This window comes from Convolutriloba macropyga, chromosome 3 (genome assembly GCF_964194025.1).
Source record: "Convolutriloba macropyga chromosome 3, txConMacr16.3, whole genome shotgun sequence".
Classification (NCBI taxonomy): domain Eukaryota; kingdom Metazoa; phylum Xenacoelomorpha; order Acoela; family Convolutidae; genus Convolutriloba; species Convolutriloba macropyga.
The window spans coordinates 68,448,867-68,474,073 of NC_134470.1; the positions used below are offsets into that span (position 1 = coordinate 68,448,867).

The following is a 25,207-nucleotide window of genomic DNA, read 5'->3' on the forward strand; positions in this document are numbered from 1 at the left end:
GAACACCGTAAGAGAATCTTATCAATCATTCTTAGTCTTAAATGGTTGTCTTAAATTGTTTCTTATTAATCATACAAAGAAGATGAAAAATTAACAAGAAGCAAAACGCTCTAATTGTTACGCTATAAGTCACTGAAATTGAGAAACATATCTTATGATCGAATTGAACATTTTTCAGAAGGGTTATCCTAGAATAAATAATTATCAAGAGAGCTCTGTGTCAAAATATGCTTTAAAAAATGCATTAAATCTCAGACAGTGTCAAAAATGATAACAAACAGTCAGAATAGTCTACGATACGCTTTTGAAATTGATCATGTGCGCTGTATATAATAATCAGTTAAAATATAATTCCTTTACTTGACATAATTCCTTTACAGCTTGACTGCCAAGAAACCTTGAGTCATGAAATTGGGTTTAACCAACACGCTGAAAATAAAATAGCCGTCTGTTTGGCGGAGTCTGGTTTTTGACCCAATTTTTGCAAAAGCTGAAGGACTGCTAATAATTCTCATCACCTGTTGAACGTTCCCATCATCTCTTGATACCATAGCAGCAGTAATAGAGACACTAACGCTTGGGAAGTTAAAATGTGGAAAGAAGATGTTCACAAGTTTTCTTTTTCAAGGTCTTCAAGGTAACAAAGATGTTTTATTCCCTCATTTCATGTTTATATATTTGAAGCTGATATTCTGTTTCTTAACAATAACTGTTTCAGTTAATTTTTTACAACTGCTTGTTTGCGTTTGATATTTTAGTTTTTAAACTGCTTTAATTGTTCCGACCCCACTTGTGAGGGAAGGAACTATATACTCAAATGGGTTTTTTTTGTTCAGTCAATTTTAGCCGATCGATAGAGAAAGGTGAGTGGTAACATTAAAAAGCTCGTCCAGCCTAGAGTTTGAAATTAAAAAGATTTTTTTGACTTTCGTATTCTTCGAGGAGTTATCGAGGATTGAAGTTTTGTGTGAACACGTGATATTTGGTGTGATTTAACTCACTTTTAGAGTAATTTTTCTTCAAATTATGATCTTTTCTTTAAAAAATTTTCATTCAAAATCACATTTCACGCCACAAAAGGAATCAGTTTTGTATTCTTAATACACGAAAGGTGATAAAAAAGACTAGTTCTGGTCCCATAGGGAAGTTGACTACAAAAAAAAATCGAATTCTATTTGAGAGCTGTTCTTTTTAGAAAACTTCATAATTTTTAGGTCACCTAGAGACCGGTCACGTTTCATGTCGATGTTTGGCTAATGATCAACCTGATTTACATTAAAATGACTCCTAATGAACGAATATCACGTTTTCAAGGAATTGCACATGTTTCTTACGGCTTCGACTCTGAGCTTTGTAATTTTTAATGAAATTTTGATTTTCTTTTTGAGGTTTTACTAAAATTTGGCGCCCTATGGCATAGAATTGTTGACTAAAGGTAAAATGGGTTTTGTAATGAGCATTAGTGAAACTATTCAGTGCATTGATTGAACAGCTAATGGCTGTTAAGACTTTATATATAATTTTTCGAAAATTTTTTTTAAACATTACTCAATCAAAAACTTATTTTTGTAAACTGTAAGTCAGCCTCAGTACTGACAAGATCCTCTTTCTCTCCACTGCAACCAAAATAGATCTGCTTAGCGAATTCATCTTCTAACTATTGCTTTTATGATTTCGATGCCACAAGATTTCAAAAACAATTTTAAAATTTTGGATATTTTTGTAATTTTGAGTCATTTCGAAATTTTATCACATTATCCTAATTTAGAGAGCTCCACTTTGTTTAGGGATGACGTCCAATGAATCATAGATAAAGTATTCAGAGAAAAACTTATGGTTTAAATGTCTTCGACACTCTCTTCTCGCAATATTCTACTTAATTTTCTGTTTTTGCCTGCATTTGTGGTTGTTTTCATAATCATAAGACTTATTGTGATATATTATTGATTACCTATGCATGACCAACATCTTTGTCCTTCTATTAAGTCATGACTGAGTGTGTTTATTGACTTCTGTTGAAAGCTATTGAACTTATTGTCTGTTAAGACTTTTGAAATAAATTTTCAAAAAAAATTTTGAACATCAACCAATTTTAAACATATTTTTTGATTTGTAAGAAATTCTCAGCAAGGACCAGAACCCCTTCCTTTATTTCTACAGCAATTTAATGTATTAGGTACCGTTTTTTTCTAACTCCTGTTTTTATTGCTTCGATGTCACAAGATTTCAAAAAAAAATTTAATTTTGGATATTTTTGTATTTTTGGGTCCTGTTGAAATCTTATGACCTTACATTAATATTGATAGCTGTCATTGGTCTTGAGAAGACAGTAAATGGATCATAGATAACATTTTCAGGTGAAAGAATATGGTTTAAGTGCCTGCGAAACTTTCTTCTTGCACTTTTCTAATGAATTTTTGGTTTCTGTATTTGTTTTTGTTCTCATAGTCATAAGACTTATTGTGATATCTTATTAATTACCCATGCATAAAAAAAATATTTTTGTTCTTCTATCGAGTCACGACTGAGCTTATTTGTTGACTTCTGTTGAAAGCCATTGATTTTAATGGCTGTTAAGACTTCAAAAAAAATTTCGATAAAAATTTTTGAACTTAAACCAATCGTAAATTTTTTTTCGTGAACTGTACAAAAGTCTCAGTAATTGCCGGAACTCTTTCTTTCCTACTTCAACAAAAAATTCTAATTTGTGTCTTTATCTTCTGACTATTAGTTTGATAAAATCGATGCGCGAGTTGACAATTGGAAAATTTTTGGATTTGTTTTTGGTTCTTCATAAATCTCATGACATTATCTTATTAGTGTTAATTCTATTGGCTCAAAAAGGATTTTCAATTGATCATAGATAAACATTTTAAAGAATAGGTTATGAATTTAATGGCTTCGGCACTTTCTTCTAGCACTTTTCTACTGAGTTTTGGTTTTTGCCTTTATTTATTGTTGTTTTCTTAGTCAATGACTTTTTTAATGTCTTATGGTATCGATGACATGTCAATGACCAACATTGTTGTCCTCCCATTGAGGCACAATTCATTTGGCTGATCGAGCGCTTTTCTTGCCTTTCGCTGAAAGCAACTGAGTTTAAGGGCGTTGATACTATCGGTTTTGAATGTACTTGTTCATATTTATTGATATTTTGATGTCATAAGGAAGAAATCTCATGTTGTTCAAAAATTATTGGATGACAGAGCAGTAACTCCCCAATATTTATTTTGTAATGGCTTCGACACTTTTCTCGCTCAATTTTTCTTTGAATAAGCGGTTTTTGCCTATTTATTAAATCTTTTGGTAGGCGTAAAATGCTGAACGGACTCAAGAACTTGTAAATGGGTATTCAAGGATTGATGTTATCCAAAGCAGTCCTTTCATAGCGAACAGTCTCAAAGATTGTGATATAATACTTTTTCAATGATTTTTTAACCTTTTCAGTTTTTGTTGTTTTTTTTCGTCAACTTGTTTACCTTTTCAAATTCAACTGTTCAACTGATTTTTTGAAACTGAAACTGAAAAAGTAAATTAGTTGGAAATAACTAGGCTTTTCTGTTCATGTATTAATGAATACGATCGAAAATAAAAAGAAAGATGTTAAAAACGCTTGATCTTTAGTCTTGTGAAATGTTTCTTGTTCAAATCTTGCGTGATATATATTTCGACCCGACATGTAATTTATTGTTTCGACCCCATTTGTGGGTGGAGGAACTGTACCTTCAAATGCGTTTTTTGTTCAAATAATTTAGTTCCCAATACATATAGTTCCCAATGGTTCAGGGAAGACGTTCATCCGATCATAGATAAAATTATCAAAGAAGAACTTATGATTAAATTGCTTCAACACATTTTTCCGGCACTTTACTGTTGAATATTTGGTTTTTGTCTGTCATTTTTGTTATTTCCATAGTAAATAACATATTGTAAGATGTTATTGATAAAATATGCTTGGCAAACAAACTTGTTATCCCATCGAGCGTAATTTAGCTTATATACTGTCTTACGTTGAAAGCTAATGAATTTATTGGCGTTGATAATACAAGATTTCTCGAAAATTTCGTGGTTCCAATGTATTTGTTCATATTTGTTCATTTTTTGATGTTATATTGATAATAAAAAAGAGGAATCCCATTGCTGTAAAAAATAATAGAAAAAACAAAATTTTTTAGTGAGAAGTTTATTTTTTAATGCCTTCGACAGTTTTCTCAATTTTTTTTTCTTGAATTTGCTGTTTTTGCCTGTTTTTGTTCTTTAGATAGCCCTAAATTGCTGACAAGTCTCATAAACTTGTAATTGAGGTTTGAATAAGAGAGGTTACCCAAAGCAGTCAGTTCATAGCGAATAGTCATAAAGTTTATGATATCCATTTTTTAAAAATTTTCAAACACTTCAGTTTTTGTTGTTTTTTTGTCAAATTGTAACTTATTTTCCTCGATGAGAGGTCCCATCCGATTTCTTGTATTTCAAAAACAATATACCTACTGATAATATTCGGCACGAATGTTTTGTTTGATGGACATTATGCGTTTTTACAAACATTTTTTGAGTGATCAATTTTAGTGTTTCTTTTTCTCTTCCTTCAAAACAATCGCGTAATAACAGGTGCCAATGGTCTTCAAATGTGGCCCAAGTAAACTTATTTAATCTCTCAGTACAAATCCTTCAATTGAATTAGTAGAAATAACAATTGAATTAAAAATACATAATATTCAGATTTTAGCTAATGATTTTAATGGTAGCAAAAGTTTGTTTTCGCAAATCATTGTATAATTTTGAGTTTTTCTTTAGTTCGTTTCTATTGCTAAGTCTGTGCAAAGTTAAGCCTTTTTACTTTTATAGGGCTTTTTTAGTAATTCACCAGGAGTTATTTAGTTAAAAGCTAATTATTTTTTAAGACTTTTGAAATTTTTTGGTTTAAAAAATGTTGATTAGTTTTTGATTTTCGCCTCATTGTTCGTTTTCTTTGTCGACTTGTTACCTAGTCTCATTAATAAAACTTTCCATCTGCTGTATAGTTAGAGGAAATAAATTTGAGCAATTAAGGTTTTATCTGACTGCTTTTTGACGTTGTTACTAGGAGCTTTTTTATTTTGATATTCAGTTTTTGCCGTGAAATTTTTGTTTCTGCATATTTTGTTGTTTTTTTCTCGTAGTCTCTTTACTGTCAGAATTCGTTGGTGCTGTAATAAGACATGGCAATATGTAATTCAATTAGTAGATAGGTTGTGTAACGATAGTTTTAAACTCAAACATCTATTTTTATTATCTCTTCATTTGGTTGACAATTAAGTCAAAAATGTAGGTGAGGTCGGGTTGGAACATCATGTGCAACGCACCTTGACGAGCCTCCTTGTTATTAATTTAAACCTTCATTTCTTCAATACATCTTTACTATTTAATCGTTTCAACTTCAATGAGACGTGAAGAAATGATAATAATCGCTTTTCAGTCCCCTTAAATTTTTATGATTGTAGACCTTCTTGAATTATTGTCTTGTGAAACACGTCCTAATTGGCTATAATTGTTGATTCCTAGGTAAAACCGGGACATCTACCTACTAACTGCAACAACTTTTGTATGACTGTGCATCATATTTCAGATGTTTCTTTAGCAATGTTGGCAAAAAATAGCTTCTTAGAGCTCAGAAAAATATATTTTTTTTTCTCGAATAACGGAGTGATGATATCTTTCAGCTTCACAATTCTAGAAAATAATGAGGCTTCATATGAGAACGTAAAAGTCCTAATTCTTACTACCAGCCTTCTGAATCTACTGATAGTGTTTGGTGGAGCCTTGCAAACTACCCTACAACATCATACTTCCCTCAATTGCTTCGACAATTCTGTTTGCAAGTTCTTCTTTTCGATCTTCAATTTGACCAGATTTTTTCCTTCAGAGACGTTCCTCGGTGAATCCTGGCACCCTCAAAGTGGGTTCTCTCACCCACAAGAACAAGAGGAGTGCCCTGAGTGCCCTGAAGGAGCTGACCACGTCTGCTGGGGGAGGGGACAGGAATTCATCAATCGCAGAGAGGGGAGGGGGAGGAAACCACTCTAATAGTGTGAACTATGCCACCACCTCATTCACAGTGAAAAAGTGAGTAAATTAGTTCTGTTAAATTCGTCATTCTTAATTTTCGTCTGTTTTCACCGCCTTTTACCTATTTTTATTTCAGGTGCTGTTAATTGCAGTTTTTAAATATGGTTTAATAACTTTTTGAATCTCGCAGAGAATTTTGGTTGACGCGTTTTAATTTTTCAAAATTGGTCCAAAATCGGTGGTGTTTGTCGTAGTTTTATTAATACTCATTAACTTTGTGTTATGATTTTTTAAATGCGCTTTAGAAATGAACAAAATTGCACAAGCTTATGTTCTGCAAAAGCTGACAATTAATTTTAAGCTCTGCAATGCTCTATAATTAAAGCTCTATTAAAACTGAAGCTTTATAACTAAAGCTCACAAAAATTAGAACTCGTATTCCTGTGCTTTCTGAATGTCTTATCTATCACAAGTGGAAATTTTGTTCGTTTAAACACTGAAAAATTCGATCAGCCGATAAAAGCTGCGATATATCAGCTAATGAAAAAATCGCATTCAGGAAGCACAATGAAAAGTCAAAGAATTCGAAGTCTAACTCACTATAGCGATAACTGTAATTGAATTGAAGTTATAAAAAGCCATTTTTGTAAACATTTTTTGCTCTGACGCGATGAGATATCTTCATCCATTTCCTGCTTCAGACTATTTTCTCATTTATGTTAACAAAAACAAAAACGTCGATTTTTAATTTTCAAAACTCATTTTGGAATAAACTTCAAGTCATCATTGAAAGTGGAAAAAATTCATCGGAAGGGAAGCAGTAGTCTTTAATTAATTTTTTTTCGAGTTTTTGAGTTAATTAAACAATTCTTAAACTAAAAATGACTTTGTTCTTCTAGAAAAGATGGGTTAATTTCGACAGTGCTTCGCACTTATATCGCCAGGCAAGCCAGTTACAGACAGCAAAATGGAGACATTGAATGGAGACATAGTAGGGTACTGTAGGGTTATTTTCTTAGCATAAGCTCTGAAAAACTTACTCTTATTTTCATTTAACCGGGCTTGGGTTTGAAATTCAGACTTGAGCCAGCATATATCAATATTAAAATCCAAATCAATATCTAAACCTAAATATCCCAAGGTTGTTATGCTTTTTACATGATCAATTTTTCTTTCAATATGTCATTTTTAAGGTAATTGATTTTGCTCAGAATAAATTTATCATAATAATGCAGAGACAATAGTTTGTACTGAATTTTAAACTGTACAGCATAGTTTTGTACTTTTGAAGCTCATAAAATTAGAAATGAAAAATGCTTATTACTGAAATAGTTTAGAACGAATAGCAACAAATCGTTTAGCTAATTTATAACGATTTGTTAGTTAATTTGAAAATTGCAAACGCAATCAGGCTGAAGTTTGGTTTGATGATAGAAGGTACATTGCATGCATAGTTCAGCCGTTTTTCTTTTCTGACGCAGCAAAGTTTTTCTGGAAAAAAAAGAATAAGATAACCAGTTTAAATTGAGACTTTTTTCATAGTATTAGCTGTCTTGAGACCCCACAATCCTTCAGAAACAATACGCACTAATTGTGTTTGTAACTATTATCTCGATCGAAACCAAATTTCTGTCAAATCAAAATGTTATACAAATTTTTATAACCAAAAGAACACTAACAAAAATTTTAGCAATCACAGAAATTTAAAATGTCTGTCTTTTGTCAATAAATCAATTGATTCAATTTTCAGAAAAAAATTAATCTCAATTGTTTCAAAAACATTTGGTTTTTTTAGCACATCTGACAAACTTTTGTTCCTTTACCGGTTTAATAACTGATCAGCTGACCAAAATGCTGAAAAAACAATTTATAGCAGCTCAAATTTTCAGTTTAACCAAATTTTAGTTAGAATATTGAACCACATTGTAATATTTGTTGAAATAAATGTTTTAGCGCCTCGAGTTTGCAAAAAAGTATAATCTACACAATATTACAAAACATCATTTCGAGAAAAACCGTTCTTTTGAATTAATTAAAAATTAATGTTAAAAAAAGGTTCGATATTTCAACATCAGTTTTTGGTATTGGATAATTTTCTCAAAAATTGTTTAATTAACGTGTTGATCAATCAGAAATCTTTGCATTGTTCTTCCGACCCACCTTAGTGGGGGATGAACTATATATTCAAAGGGCTTTTTGTTCAGTCAATTCTGCCCGATCGATATAATGATCGTAAAGGATTGTGAGTGTTATCGCTTGAATGTCCGTTCAACGTAAAATATAGAATTAAAAAGACTTTTTTGATTTTCGTTTTTTCCACGGAGCTAACGAGGTTCAAATTTTTGTGATAATTTGAATGATTTCAGTTGTTTTTGTTCACAATTTTCGCACAATTGCACAATTTTGTGACAACTTTTGATTTACAATAAACTAAAATTTTTCAAAATAATTTTAATGGTTTTGATATTAAATACAAAGAAGAGGTGGTGAACAATTTGATCCGAAATTTTTACAAATAGTTTGACTAAATTCTTCATTGTTCTTTTGAATTTTCGTTTAAATTAGCCAAAAGTAACAACCTAAAAACCACTGACGTAATTTTTCGAGCTCCAAAAATGTCTAGTTTTAATTTCGTAGGCGATTAGATTAGTTCAGAAAAAGAAATTTGTCGTTTTTTTCCAATTTAACTCTGGTAGTTATCAAAAGTTCATCACTTTTTCCTAATATATTCACTTTTTCCGTCAAATTGTGCATTTCAAAAGATTCAACACAATTAATTAGTTCTGGGGGACAACAAGATCAAGGCTAGTTCTGGTCTGTTCTTGGGTTCGAATTGTATATGTGGCTGTTTTTTTTTTATTTTTAAAAAGATTTCTTGCTTTTTTGTTTCCCTTAAGTGAACTACCGGAGTGCAATTACATCGGAGTTACTTCATTTTTTGCCAAGTTACCATCAGATTTTTTTGTACGCGAAACAGAGGCCCAAAATCATATATCAAATATTCAAAGAGAAGCTCAAAGTGTTTATGTCGTCATAAACACTTTGTTGAGTAAAATTGATTTCTTTTTCGAACATGGGTTTTTATGTGTTGCTATTTTTAGTTTTAAGACGAAGTCTTCCCAGCAACGTGTCCCATTGGCTTCGTTTGGAGGCAATATTTAATTATTTAGTTTCCTTAGGTGAAAGCTGATTGTTTTTAGGACTCTCAAAATCTTTGCTTTTAAAACGAAATATAGCTGATTTTTGAGCTCTTGTCATATTTCAATCTTAATTCTGTCAATATGTAGCTCATTGCCTGCAGAGAGTTTGCATCATCATTCTTATGAATTGACATTTAGCCGTCATTAAATTTTGTGTTTTCAGGAATGAGTTTTTGTCTTTGAAACAACGAATTTTCATATTTCTTTTTTTAAATTTGTCTTTAATTTTCTGTCACACTTTTGAGCTCACGACAAAATAGGTAAAATTAGAACAACGATGAATGACGACACAATTGAAAATATCCTGTTTTGATGCAGTGAATTGGTTACGAATTTTCACGGCTTCGACACCTTTTTCTTGCATAATTTTATGAAAAATCTATATACTGCCTATTTTTCTCGTTTTACTTAGAGCTTTATGTTATATTCGGGATAATGGAAGGTTTCCGGCTTCCTTTGGAGGTACAAGTGAACTTTTTTAAATTGTTTAAGTTTGAAACTAATGGTTCTCTTCACTTTGAATTTATTTGTTTAAAAAACATCATTGTTTCTTAAAAAGCTCTGCATTCTTTATTATTGTTTTCTTATTTCTTTTGTTTTGTTGTTTAGATTCAGTAATTGCTGTTAGTTCTCTTTGTTGATAAAAATTATTATGTATGCGTGTATGCGTTTTTAGTTTAGTTAAAAGCTTAGGTTTTTTTGGCTTGGCACTGATTTTTAGCATTTTTTAAAATTTTTTTTAGTATTTGTTGTTCTTCTTTATATGTTGTCGTTGTAAAGCATAATCTGGATAATGAGAGGTTCTCCTAGAGTTATTAACAGCCTATTTAAAGATTTCAGTTGATAGCGAAAGGTTTCCATGACTTTAAATATTTTTTTAATAAAAAAAATTTAACCATTTTTTAACTTTTCCTTTTTTGTTCTTTTTTGTCCAATCGTTATATAGTCTCATTAAGGGCAGGTCCCGTATCTTCTGTTGTGAATTACAGTTTATTTTTTTCAATGCAAGTTACGTTTGGTGTTAATTTGACGTTTTATGATTTTTTTAAGATGTACGTTGATTTTTGGTCGTAATTAATGTTTGTTTTTGTTGTTTGATTTTTTTGGTCTTGACTCGTAGTCTTCGAATAAAATTTAATAGAACTTGTCTATTTAAGAAAGAACTATACATACTTTTTTCACAATTTCACAAAACGGATAAAGTGGAGATTCTACATTTAAAAAAGAAATTAATTTTTTGAACTTGAAAAAAACCTCTCGAAAAGCGATAAACGAGAAATAAACTGGAAAATTGATAAACAAGCTATATAAGTTTTATGAAATTTACGCTGAAATTCTCTAAAAAGCCAATCAGAGTGGAATTTGAGCTTCAAACACATAACTATGCAATATAGCTGTGCTGAAAGACTTCAAGCTCTTTCATAACACTTGATTTTGACCGACGTTAGGACAAGATTGGGGCCAATTTCATCATTGTGATTTTGCTAAAAAAAGATCTCAACTTAATAGGATTTGATATTGAACTGATCGCTTATTTCAGAGAATTTTGTAAATATCTCTTGAGTAGCTTAAATTTCAACGGCAGAAGATATCTTGCGAGGAAATATTCTTCACTGTGGTGCCCATGCATTTAAAAACAATAGCACGATAGATTCATAACATTCTAACGATTAATTTCATTTGTCGTATTATCACTATGAACTAATGCCCTAGTGAACCGTGCAAAAATTTTGCAAGACTTAAATACAAGCCAAGCTGCGAAAAGCACGTCTATAGGAAAAGAGCTGCTTTGAACATTTTTTGCCCATTATATATATTTCAGCCTCGTCAAAACGAAAATTGAGCAAAAGTTTCTGAATCTAGGAGGGTTCGGATTTTTCAAAATCCTCTGCTGTTTATTGCTCGGTTGCGTTGAATGATGCCACTTTTGTTCACAGGAAACAGCCGATTGAGTCAGTGAGTGAAGTGGCGCAACCGACTGCAGTTGTGCCCATCCAGGAACAGTTGAAGAACCAGGCCATTCTCCAGTGGAACCAGTAAGTATACACACACACACATATATATATATATATATATATATATATATATATATATATATATATATATATATATATATATATGGGCGTCTCGAGTTCGCAGTGCATATTTAAGTTTTAAAATATTTGCTAGCCGCTCAATTATTAAAAGAATGAGCTAAATTGGTTGAATTTTTAAATTTTCACTTGTTTTCAACCCATTTAATTGCATAAATTTGAGCAACATTTCAGCTCTTCTCAAATGAGATAACAGGATTGCGTCATAAATGAACGAAAAATGTCGCTACAAGTAGAATAGGAAAAGTCTTAGTTACCAAAGGTGACAAGGTCAACTTATAAGAGAACACTGAATGTGAGCAACGAATCAGTTGTAAATGACGGAAGGGACTTGAAATATGAATTTAATGATAACATCACAATTCAATACTTCTAATTTGTCATATAATGTTTTTAAAGATGAATTTTAAAAAAAAACATTGCAAAAACTTGAGAAAATCATTTGATCTGGGAAAGTTCATACGGACCTTGATTTTTCAAACTTGATTATTCCCGTGTTAAATTTGGGCTTAACCTAGCCACTAACAAACAACCTTATTAATTATAATGTGGTGCGATGAAACAATAGCTTAAATAATTTAAAACCAATGTCTGAGGATTAATAATGCTCAATCAAAATTTTTATACCAAATAAACATCAAATAATAATTATTATTATAGGATTATTATAGAAACTAAAAACGCAGATAAATGCGTTATGGAGAAAGGTGAGCCTCTGTAACCGCATTTTAACCGAATTCAATTGTTTGTGAGACGAACTGCAAAATTGTGGGATAGCGCAACTTTGGAAGAAACAAAACGTCTGCTGAACCAAATTAAAACTTTTCTCAGGTTGAAGTGGCAGTTATTTCTGAGCCAAAAAAACTTTCTATGCTGATCTAATCTTATATGAGCACGGTTTTTGAAGAAGATATGAGCAAGAACCAAAAACCGTGGACTTAATAGACAAAAACTTTGAGCAAAGAAAACGTACCAGATGTCTAGTCATTTAATTAGAAACTTGATTTACAAATTATATTGTTTGTGTTGTTCCGATTTGAATTACATGCCAGCGGAAACAAAACTCATCAAGAATTGCTCCAAAATAACTGAAAAAGGCCTGCTGGTAACAAACTAAGGCCAAACATTCGCAAAACTCATTTTATTCTGATGGACTCAAACTGTTCACTGCAAAAGAAAGATAATTGGAATGAGCAAGCATTTGGAGGAACGAAATGGTGTGAAATATTTAGGTAATAGGATTGATAATAAATTCTTATTTCGTGGTCACATAAATTACATTAGACAAATATGTCATCAATTTAATTCTGTTTTCTTCAAATTACGTCAGGAGAACGTTGCCATCATAGATACACCAACCACAGTGAAATAGGAATTTCTTTAAGAAAATAGTTTTCATTTGTGGAATAGCAAATAAGACCGATTTATTAAAAAAAACTTAAAGCATCAAAAAAATTTTTTGCTGATGCTGTAATTTTATTGTAACAATATTTTTTGGTTCCCCTGCAACGAATAAGGTAAAATCTTGAGGATATGAACACAAAAATTGCTTACGTTTTTGAACTTCACACTTTGGAGGTTCCGAAAACATTGTCTAGGAAATAAAAACTATATCAAATAAAAACAAACGCATTCTTGACAAATAGAACAAATATCAGATCGCTTGATATTGAGAGAAGAAAAGAAAAGATAAATTTCATAGAGAAGTTAACAAAAACAAAGCAAAAACTGCATATATGTTCAAAATTTAATTCTTTGAAAAGCTCTCCAGAAATTTGACATCCAACTTAAAGGTAAATTTATTGGACTGCGAGAAGAGTCAAATTTGACATCCAACGTAAAGGAAAAGTTATTGAACTGCGAGAGGAGTCATATAAATAAAAGTTCTTTTTGAATCTGCTCTTTGAAAACGTAATCTGGTAGACTTTTTCTACAAAAACAGAGAAAACACTTTCTTTCAATGTTATTGGCTTTTTAAATCTATTTCTAAAAGTGACCAACTGTGTGAATATTGTAGATTTGGGTTTTTTTGACAGAGCAGTTCCTAATTCTTTTAGGGGATAAATTGGGTTATTGGTTTGTATGTAAAAATATCTACCAAAAATTAATTCAAGCTTGTAATTAATTAAACTGATTCGCATTAGACAGCTCCAAAATGGTGCTCAAACGGGTAACATTTTTCCTGGCTTTCGTTTGGTACGGTGCTAAACAGATACTGAATTTTAAAAGTTTGTTGTTATTGTAACCGTACTGAGAACTAGTTTTTTTTAAATTATTACAATTCAAAAAATTTGAATTGCATTGGGGCGCTGTCTTTTTGTTAAGATCTGTTCAAACTTTTTCATGATTTTTGAATTCAAATTGGAGTAGTGATTTTGGTCACGCCGAAACAGGAAGAGGAGCGAAAAAGCGAGTGGTTTTGCGGCGTAAATTTTTTTTGCTCTAAATTTGAAGCAGAGTGAGAAAAGGGTGTTTGAAAAAATATTCGCTTTCTCGCTAGTAGTTTTTTGCTCACATGCGGCATTTTGACATTATTTTTTTTTAAAAATTTGTTGATCTGTTTTTTTCTTAGAAATATTTTTTCCCAATCCGCTCTTAGTCCGTTTTAAGTCTAGTTTTTTGTTAAGTCAATGATAATTCTTTGAATCGTACGTCAGGACTTGTCATGCTATGTTTATATAGATTATACGGTCACTAAGCACATTATTGTTATTGTAACCGTACTGAGAACTAGTTTACTTTAATTATTATATCGATTATACGTCATTAATCTCTTTTCAACACGATTTTTTACGGAGAACAAAAAAAAACAAAAATCAAAAGCCTACTAGACAAAAATTTTTTGAGGAAGAGCAAGTACCAAATGTCTGGTCCTTTATTTAGAAACTTGATTTGGAGAGAAAAATATAAATGAAACGCTTAAATTGTTTCTTTTTCCATTTCTGTTACGTGCGAGAGTAAACAATCCAACACAAAGTATTAATCAGTTCTTTTTGTATTGCGGTCCCTTAAATCTAGTGATCTAGTAGAAAGTGCCGCAAAGACATGTGTGTCCTCCGGCTTGAATAGCAAGTTTTTGAACCTTTTACTGTATGTGAAAACGGAAGGCGTAAATACATCAATAAATATATTCTTCTCTGGATAAAGCTGGTAGCAGATTCGCAGAAAAAGTTAGTTTTACATTTTCCTTTGTTAAAAACTAAGTTTCTAATACTCTCTCCCCAAAGTGACTAATATGACTTTTGAATAGAGATTACTATCACTTCAACTGGTTCTGACCTATCTTGAAAACAGCAGCGAAATCAGAATTATGCTCAGCACCTAGCAAATTTAACACCATAATTTGGAACTTTTTTGAAAATATAGAAGTCTTATTTGTTCTTTGCAATTATTCTGGAGAATTAAACACTTTTCCAATCTCAAAAAATACAATCAGAAAAAAATATCTGGCTTACAAATCTTCCCATAGCGACAAGATTGTTTATTATTATTAATACGGAAAATCAAGACTGAACAAATTCTTAAATTTTCTTCACTAAAGTTGTCAATGTGCTTGAGTTCCACTATATTCATTACTTTAAAGTTTTTTGTTGGTGAATTAATTTCACTTAGCCCGCTGTGAGTTCTGCTTCTCTCCCAAACAACTGTCCGTTTTTAGTTTTCAATTGACTGCTTAAATGATTTTGCACATTTCAAAGCTGTAATTACTGTTCGAAATGACATCGCTATCAGCAAATGCAATTAACTTGCAAATAAAATTTCCAGTTTTTTTCTTTAAAATTATTGAGCAGTACATTGCGTGTGGTCAATTGATCAACTTTTATGTTCCAATTTGATTTCGTTTTGAAACTTTTCCTCGGCATGTCATTGCAGTCGTTTTGATCAAAGCGATGGTTGACGATGAAGATATAAGATGCTATATTTCAACACGGAGGCTCGGTAATGTGCGTTGGCACATAAAGTTCCGACCCGCTCATCCGCTCATCCGCATTCTACCATTCACCCGGGGGGATTCTACCAAAAGAGGAACAGATAGAAAACCACCAAAAATTCAAGTATTTAAAAAAAATTGTAAGAACAAAAAATTGCTTCAATGCAAATAATTCAGTGGAGTAGAAAATGCCGCTTTATATTAATGACATCTGCCGTTATTAAGAAATCAAGTCAAGACGAACAACAAAATTAAACAACAATAACAAAAAACATTAATTATATCCAAAGCTTTATGTCCATTAAAAAATATATGAACAAGGTCAAAATAGCGTCAGATAAAACTGGAACCAAACAAAATAACTTGTACTTCACTAGAAAAGATATGGGACCACGCCGTAATAAGGCTCGGTAACAATTAGGCAAAAAAGAACAAAAAAACAGCACAGTTAAAAAATTCGCTCATAGTTTCAAAAAAATTTTATTTCAAAGCAATTGAAGTCATTAGATTGCATCTGAAAACATCCAACATGTTTATGATTACATACGCCGCTAAAGGAAGGCGTTAGGACTTGTCCTTGTTCAATATTTTGCACTGTTGCAAAAAGGAAAAACAACTAGAGACAACAAACAAAAATTCAAATAAAACTTGCGAGAAAACACCAATATTGTGGTATACGACCTCTCATTGAAAAGAATAGGTAACAAAAAGACAAAAAAAAGAAAGAAAAAAAGCTAAAATTAAGTAAAAGTTTTGTATTTTTTGAAATTAAATGTTTTCAAAATCATGAAAACCCTTAGCTACTGAATTAAATATTTGGTTAGATTCGTTTAATTTGTCCAGAGGAAGCACATGAGACTTGTAATTATTCAGAATGTCTTACGTCTAAAAAAACCTCAAATATAGACATAAAAACAAAAAAATAGTTTACTTTTTTGCGAAAAAAAAACTGTTTCGCTGCTGAATTCATAACAAATTCTTTAGAAACCTTAGATTTGGTACACTTGCACATTCCCTCGACAACAATAAGTAATATTTTTTCTGTAGTTAACAAGACTAGTTAACAAATAGACAAAAGATCAAGAATGCGACGTTAAAAAGTGATTTTTTTTAATTTTTGAAAACAATTGTTTTGAAAGACATGAAGACCATCAGCTATCTACTCAAATCAGATAACAAACTCATTTTTTGCACTTTAAAACGTCGAAAAGGCTTGTCATTATCCAGGAACTTTCATACGACTAAAAAGACAAAGTACAAACGAAAGTTAAAGACAATTGTAAAAATTCAATTAAATTCATCGAGAAAGGGATGTGGGAACCATAATCTTTGTTTTCAAATGCTTTATATGTTCAATTGTGCCTTATTTTGAGTGCCAATAAGGTGATATGTGAACTCTCAACTTAATCGTAATGTTAGAGAACGAGAAAAAAAGCGTGAAAAATGAGCCAATGACTGAAAATAAAAAAATGTAAAATCTAGTAGTATCAAAGCCAGAAAACGATAGCTCAATGCGTAAAATCGCAGAACATATTGAATTTAAACTCAGTCAAAAAAAGAAGAAAAATCATTCTTTCTTCGCTAACAGTAGGCTACAAATTAACCAAATTAAAAGAAAAATAGTTGCAAAGCTCATTGAGCCATTGTTTATTTAAATAACAAAAGTTTTTAAAATTCTTTTTTAAAAGTTTTTACAGTAAAACTTTAACTCCAGACAACTTTCAATGAAAGTGGAAGTGAGACTAGCTCCTTTGTAGTTCAGAAAGATTGTGTTGGTTGTTTTTGAGTGTGTTGATGGGGCAAATTTAATTTAAAAAATTGGACAAAAGAAGCCTGTTTTGGACATTTTTTAATGAAAAGAGCTGAATTTTGAAATATTTAGCCAAAATTTTAGCCAAAAATTTAAATCAGAATAGTAAAAAAAATTGTCTTTAGACAAAAAATCAGCAGTACTATTATTTAAGATTTTAACATATTTTAGCCAAAGTGACAAAATTTATGGCAAAAATTCCGGAAAATGTGGAAAAAATAACTCAAATTGGTGTAATGTTCACAAAAATTTAAACCATGATAACTCGCTCTCGAAAAAAGTTCAGAAAAAATCTTTTTAATTCTCTATTTTACGCTGGACGTGCTTTTTAATGATACCACTCAAAACTCTCCACGACGAAAGTATCCATTGGTCAAAATTGACTTAACAAAAAAAACTCCATTTGAGTATATAGTTCCTCCCCCCTCAAGAGGGATCGGACCAACACGTACTTTTCGTGACCTTTTTAATTTCTCGAAGTTTTGGTACTTCTCATTGAGTGCGGTGTTTGTAAAGTTTCTCAAAAATTTTTTGGCTTTTTAAAGAGACTGCAACTTTTTCCAGAGAACAACTACTTTGATTGCATTATGATTGTTGTTAAATTTTACGATTGTTGTGTTAAATTTTATACCAAGAACGGTTGAGGTACAACAGATTATAAAATTTCTTTAATCATTTTTTGGTTCATAGACAAGCTTACTGATTCTCTCTTCTTTCTTGGTACGCATAAAACAGGCAGTTTATATGCCAGGCCCAACATTAATTTTAATTGATTGCTGTCAAATTTATGGATGCACTTTTTATTGATAAAAAGTTTACCAACTCAATATAAATGAAAAGCGACGTAGCATTGTTAAGGGAAAGTTCAACTATTTCGACTAACTTTCAGGAAACATTCCTTGCCCGACCTGTAAGTATGATCTGTACGATTGTAACTGCCGCTATCAACTGACTTTACTTTCGATGATTACTATCGTAGCTGGGATGTCTTAAATGTATCTTTATGTGCGTCGTATATATTCAGTTTATTATTGCTGTAATTAAAAATTGTCAATTGCATGAAGTTTTAGGATAAATTTAACTGTCGAAGAATGTCTATATTTTATTTGGAGGTGATGTCGTCCTTGAAAAAAGAAAGACTATTGTGACCTTTCATAACTGTTGATAACCTCGGATCCTTTTTTATCCCCCTGCGTCGAGATTAATGAAATGTATTAAAACGAAATGTTACTGTAGCTTTTTAGAGCAATTATTGGTTTGCTTTTTTGTTCACGTGGGATTTGAGGTAAATGTTTGATATCGCGTAAGTATGCGGATAAGTGTTCCGAACTGACTTTCAAATAAAGCAAAAGCTGGGGCAATTAGTTTAAGAGTGTTTGAAACGAAACGTTGATATGCAAAAAATTTTTTATCAAAACAGAGTTTGAATCGAAAAACTGTTAAGACGACAAAATCATACCAGTATCATGTCTAATGGTTTATTCAATTTTTTTTAGATAAAATAGGCTGCAGGTCTTTGTATTAGAGCAAAAAGTGAAGGTTTTAGACATTCCTATTTTAGTAGGATTTTAGTACACGTGACGTAGTTGAATGTCCATGTGAATGACTGGTATTTTAAGAAACTGGTCAATTAAGCCGAAGACAATATGCTACAAAGATAAGACCATTCTTATCACAAAACGCAAAGCGTATCTATGTAAGAATCTAAATGTGAACTATTTTTACGTTGGTTTTTCATTGGTCAAGTTTTGGGTTGAAGCGTGTAGACCTAAACCATGGGGCAAAAAATTCGGCTTAATTGACCTTCAATTTAGTTTTGAAAAAAGCTTCTGTTCACACCTTTAATGTGTTCATATACATTTGATAACGTGTTGACAGGTTGAAAGTTTTCAACGATCGCATGAACAAATCTGGCAATACTGCTTCGAGAGATGAGAAAATGAGCCAATTGGTTCAGCTGTTAGCTCTCACTCAAGACAAAACTGACCTGAAAAGATTTGGGAGCAGTTTGAAACCAAGAGTGATGTTTTTGTCACCTTTGATGATTACCCAACCTGGCGAATCAGTAGCCAGAATTGAGGTGATAATTACCCACGTACCAGAAATGTGAGTTTTTTTAATTCAAGGTTATTTTATTTAGTTTTGAGACGTGGCACTGAATTTGTCATGCTGCTTGATTGAAAAACACCGCACCCCGCCACCAAATTGAACAGCATCTAAATACATGGCACATAACGTTTTTCTAGATCATTGGAAAAATCACAAAACAAAAAGTTATAGCCGATCACAACCGACATTCGATTGCAAAACTATATCATGAAGGATACCACAGACATTGCAAGAGATTCTCAAAAACATAAATTTCAATTTTGAGCAGCCTCCATATTGACAGACAGATTATGCTCCATATTTCAAATTTTTTAAAAAAAATCTGTGAAAATTGAGCTTGTGAAATAAATTAATTGTTAAGCTGTTCGATAATTTGTCTGAAAACGGCTGTAGAATTTTGTATTTTTGTCGTTAGAAGGCTTCTAGTTGGGGACTGGCTAGCGCCCAAAACTCTATCAAAATTCCGAAAGATTTGTTTGGTAGTTCCTCTTGTTGTAGGGAGTGTACTGTGTTGTCCCCAAAAATTGTTGCTCTATCGGCTGCTTGAAAACTTCACTCTGGATAATTGAATTAATAATCAAAATATGTAATACCAGCAACAAGTAATGTTTTAGCCAGAGACAGTTAATTGAGTCAATTCAACAATCAAAAGGAATTTTTCTATCAAAATTAATTATTGATCCACACTAAATCAAACCAATTCAATCACTCTCCGCAAGTATCCACAAATCCGTTACTTCAATTCCTATTCCTGATAACTAAAATAAGTTCTGCCTCCCAGTAGCTATGTTACTGGCCAAAAACTTATAATCTTCCCAGCCAACAATTTTGAATAACTTTGCAGTTTCACTCACCGCAACTGCTAAATTATGTTCTTTCGCGAAGAACTCACTAAACAAGTACAATTTTCTCACTCTGACAATCAACTGCTCCACTTGAGCTTTCTCTCTCACGCTTTGACTGGCGAACTGCTGTTTCTCAGCCTCGTAAGTCTTTCTCTCAGACTCGCTCTCTCGCGTCTGATGGTTTTTCTTGTTCTTAAGGGTACTCAACCTTATCAGTTTTTATCAGTAAAACGTAACGTGTCGTTCCTTTTCGAACATTTTGACCTAACGTATAAGCGTATTAGTGGTTGTAGGATATTGTCTATGCGCTGTAGTTTATCTAAAGTAAATGTTTGCCTAAAATGACCGGAAATTTGCGAACAACTCGCTTTGATAAGTTCAAGATGCAACAAAACTTATAATTCATGTTCAACAGTTCTTATACAAGTACATACACTCTGTTTTATCCATTTTCATGTTGCTAAATCTTGCCTGATTTAACCCAAGAATACGTTTGCTCCCCTGTGGTTCTGAGAATATTGTGTTTTAATGATCTGTCAATCATTTAAAAATCAGGGAAAACATAGTTCTTTCTGCCTTTTTCTTTGTTTACTTTAAAGGCCAAAAGAGCGGTTTCGGGTACCGGAAAAAGCCCGTTGTTTTTCTCAATGTGTAGGGAATTGCCCTGGGAGTGATCAGTTAAAATTTCATGGTGATCAGACTTGAGGAAGTAGGGTTTTCAGGACTTGCGGGGGGGGGTCGCAAAAATATGGACGCTTGGTTTTGCGACTTTTGAGTTTCTCTCTATCAGAAATTCCTTCAAACAGCCCTTGTGCTTTTTTGGACTTATCAATCTATTCTCTAGAACACTTCAGGACAATAATTAGTCCCATCTCATACATTGGACTCAATTCATAACTCGTTTTTTCCACCAAAAATTCTCTTTTGCAAATGTTTAGACCTTTTCAACCTCTAATACTTTAGTTACCGCTTTTTCTTGACAACAATGATTTCCTACAATGTGTATTTACCAAACCGATAGTAGTGTTACTTTTTCCGAGCTCTGATTTTATTTAGACACTATGATTTAACCGAAAATCCCCCGCTAAATTCGACCTGACTGACAAAATTTGGATATAAGAACTCCAACAACTAATTGCATTAATACCCAAGATCTTATCCAATTTTCTCCTGCAAAAACAAAACACTACTGAAATAATACTCTCACTAGTTCTCCTAAAATGGGGTTACCGGGTTTGGATTCAAAACACTATTGCAATAAAAAGCTAACACTTTTTCAAATCGTTTTATTTTCCTTTTCATTTCTTCATGCGTGTCCCTTCAACCATCTTTTTCTTTTACTTAATTTAATATGATTTCAAGCTTGTTTGATTTTTGTGCAGAAAAGCCGAACACTTGCTGAATTACACCATAAAAGTATCAGTTTTTAACGATTAAAAGTCTCTTTTCCACAATTCGAAAAACAAAATATTGGTAAGTTCTTTTTTCTTTCACATACAATTTGCTTTGTTTACTCACAGAGTATAGTTTGTAACAACAATTTTACCTCTCTGTCTTTAATTGGTGTTCCCCCTGCTGTGGGTAATCGTTGGAGGCTAACAAACATGTTTTCCGTTGGAAAATTACAATAAATTTGGCCGACAAATTCTTCAAAGCATTCCTTTTGTTTTTCTCCCTTCTTTAGCAGTAATTTTTCCTAGTTAACATACCTATTATATACTTCCGCAAAACACTAAGCAGTAACTCCAAACTTGTAATTACTAATAGGTAATAAATACTTGCGTTTATCACACCAAAATGGCTATTAGAGGATGCATTGTTGGGATTTCGGGGAATTTATTTATTAAATTATCATTGCTTTTGCCAAGCCGTTCCATTTTTTTCCTGGTGTTTCCATACTTAGTTTCTTCCGTTTAATGACCTCTGAGTTTGATTCCGACTATTTCTGACAACTTGATCACTTTGCAAACTTAATTGTGTTTTGTTTACATAAGATTTCACACCGACTTCATGTGTGCTTCTTTTGTTTACTTATCAAATATGCTCAAGATCGGCCTCGAAACTTTGCAAATTAATTAGTATTTCAAACGCCAAGTTTCTCTCTTAACTAGGGGTTAAGAACCCATGATTTATATCAATTCCACACTCCTCCCTTCTAGACTATTATTCTCCCGAATAATAAAAAATCCGTTGTTCACTGAGGACTAGCACACCCTCTCCTTTGCACAGAGCGTTTCTCAGTAAAATAGTGAACCTAAGTTAGTGTGAACCATTTAAATAGAGCTCCAAGTAAATGAAAGTTAGGAAATGCCCAGAGCACCGATTAGGGGTTAGATAGTAACTAGAAGATATAAGCATGATCATATATATGAGTCCCTCAGTCAACCAATCGTTTTGAACACAAAAACTGGCCAAAAAGAAGCTCACCATCAAAATAATCCTGTACAAAAGACCCCAACTCTGTCTATTTTTAACCCAATTCCGAACATTGCAATCCAACAGGCCATATTTTTCCAATAGTTTTTTTTTCTTTAGAGCATATGCACTTGAGTATTAACAGCAGACTTATTGATTCTATTATGAGCTTCTAATTTAATGTACGGCATAATAACTCACATTCGTAAGAGCTGCAGATTTGACTAACTAGTTCTCACCAAAGACAGTTCAACTTTACCAACTTTGTCAACTCTACTTTCTTCCTCCGATGCTTGAATGGATGACCGCCTCCATTCTCATTCTTCGACTTTTTCATTCGTTTGCGCAAGAATCCCCTGGACGAATAACACCTCGTTTTCAGTTTGTTCCACTTCTCCTTTCGACTGACTTTTTGTTTTCTAAACAACAGCTTGTACAACTCAGGGTACTCCAAATCCACGCTTCTCTGATCGTCACTCGCCCTCAACAAGTTCGGAGAAGAACTATACGACACCTCCCTCCTATATTTTATTGTCTCTTCTTGGCCGGATAAGCCTATCGAAAACTGATTCCAATCAGTTTCAATTGCTTTCATGACTTCAAAATCAGAGGACTGCTCCCGTTCATTATCTTGCTTCGAATAAGAACTCTCGAATTGTACTGGCACTACGTTCTCTCCAGAATCAAACGGAAAACTGTTTTCTCCGTCAATTAGCAATTTCAGCTCCAGATCAATTTCCTTTGAAAGCGACACTGACTTGTCGTCACCAAACTTTCCCTTCTGGATTTGCAACACTTCACAATCTGATTCGCTAGTTGAATATTTTCGGAATAAGATTTCTTCTGGAGTAGAAACACTGCCTTGCCCCAACATCAGTGACTGCTCATTTGCGCTTCTTTCAAACTGATTGCTCTGAGGAGTCCCATCATTGGCAGCATAAGAGAAACTCAGTTCCAACTTTTTCTCATCCGACTGGAGTAATTGAGTCTCCGAGCTTAACGAACATTTTTTCTTGCGATCTGGCTCTTCCAAATTCATCTGAACTAAACCACAAACCACATCACCCGAGCCATCACCACTTCCATCTTGCTCATTAATGAAGGCGTAAGGTTTTACTAATTCTTGAGCAGTTGAATGTTCAAGAACATCACCAAAAACTGATTCATCAGCCACTGCAATTTCTGCATCGAAGCTCCGATTCTCCAACACTTTGAAATTTTCAGGCGCTAGCTGCTGACGCAAAGTTTCAAAAACAAGTGCATCTTCCTGTATAGTATCACCGCTGCCTCCAACAGTTGCGTTTCTTTTTGAGTCCTCGTTTTCAAATTTGTCTTTTTCATCAACTTCGTTTTCTCTACAATTCTCGGAGAAAAAATTTCCGCCTGATTTCGCGGCTGTAGTCGATTTTTCTTCTTTGCTTTCTTCTAGAAATCCATCCGAGTTTGCTTTTGCAGCCTTGCTACCACAACTTTGGGTGGCTTTGCGATCGGCACCGTCTGTTGGGAAAGAGACAAAACTCCCTTGTAATTTCTCAGAGTTATCTTCAGACGTTCGGGTCACACTAATGTGGTCAAAGTGCTGCGACCCAGTACTGACTATACCCTGGCGTGAACTATTAGCAATTAAATTTCCACTAAAAATATTTTCTGCTGCTGTGGCCAATTCACCTTTTTGAGCAACACTAAAATGCGGCATAGCTGTTTCTCCAACATCTATCCATTTACCAAAGTACGGCATGCAAGGACCGGACGTGATGTATTCAGAGGCTATCAACCCTTTAGAGCACTGTTTTCCAACTGTCAATCCATTTTTGGTAGTCAACTCAAGCGATTTAGAGTTAATATGCCGCTCACAAATGTTTTGAAAGACCACATCGTCGTCCATGCATTCAAATTTGTTTTCATCGTCGCTATCGAAGAAGCTGTCGTCATCGCTAAAATCGTCTTCACTTAAATTTGCATCGTCCTCCACCTCACTGTCATTAATTTCCTCGAGTGCTTCGCTTCTCATTTCTACAATTTTCAAGTTTTTACCAATGTCCCACCGCGCAATACATCGATCCATCATTTCCTTGAACCGTTCATCTTCAGATTTAGTCTTTGTCGTAATCTGCTCCTCCGTTTCTCCGTCAGAACCAAAATTTCGACTGCCACCAATGACGTTTGAATCAGCAACAGTCTCCACACCGGACGAATTGTCAGTCAACTCTGTAGTCCTGCCTTGATTTCCGACTCTGACAATCGGCTTCTCGTCAAGCACTGCTTTTACTCCGAAACCTACAGCTTTTATGGCAGACCAACGTTTAGTTGAAGAAATCTTTGCTGTCTTTTCGTACATCACTGATTTGACAATAATATCGGTTTTAACTTGAACGTCTTTCATTTTGTCTGATTTTGGAGTCCGCTCTTGGAGCGGTAACTCCTCTCTGTCAACAACGTCACTTGGAAAAACTGGTCTGTCAATTTCATACTTTAAAGCTGCTTTCTCGTATTCCTCTTTCTCTATCAAGTATCTCTCAAACGCGTCCTCATAAAATTGTGGGTTATTGGACAATCTCAGATCAAAGAAGTACAAAGTTTCTTGAAGAGTCCAGGCACGATTTCTTTGATCGGTTTTCCAAAATGCACGCGGCAAATAATTTAAAGCATCAAGAGCCCAACCACACAACTTGTCTGGTAGAAACCTCTTCACCTCTTCTTCTGACCACATGAAAACTTCACAAGCATCTAAATAATACTCACGCCAGTCCTCCCAAACT

General features: G+C 33.1%; 1 protein-coding gene across 2 annotated transcripts in view; it reads left to right on the top strand.

Moving 5' to 3' along the window:
- The window catches only part of LOC142336398 (sodium/calcium exchanger Calx-like), a 91,877-nt gene that overhangs the window by 8,147 nt on the left and 58,523 nt on the right, over positions 1-25,207 (top strand). The window contains exons 5-8 of one of the 2 annotated variants that reach the window (XM_075385199.1): positions 5,903-6,102; positions 11,183-11,281; positions 17,969-17,989; positions 18,958-19,185. In XM_075385199.1, coding sequence (XP_075241314.1) covers positions 5,903-6,102; positions 11,183-11,281; positions 17,969-17,989; positions 18,958-19,185 — 548 coding nt within the window. The remainder of the gene's footprint in view (positions 1-5,902; positions 6,103-11,182; positions 11,282-17,968; positions 17,990-18,957; positions 19,186-25,207) is intronic. The other variant, XM_075385200.1, reaches the window with a different exon arrangement.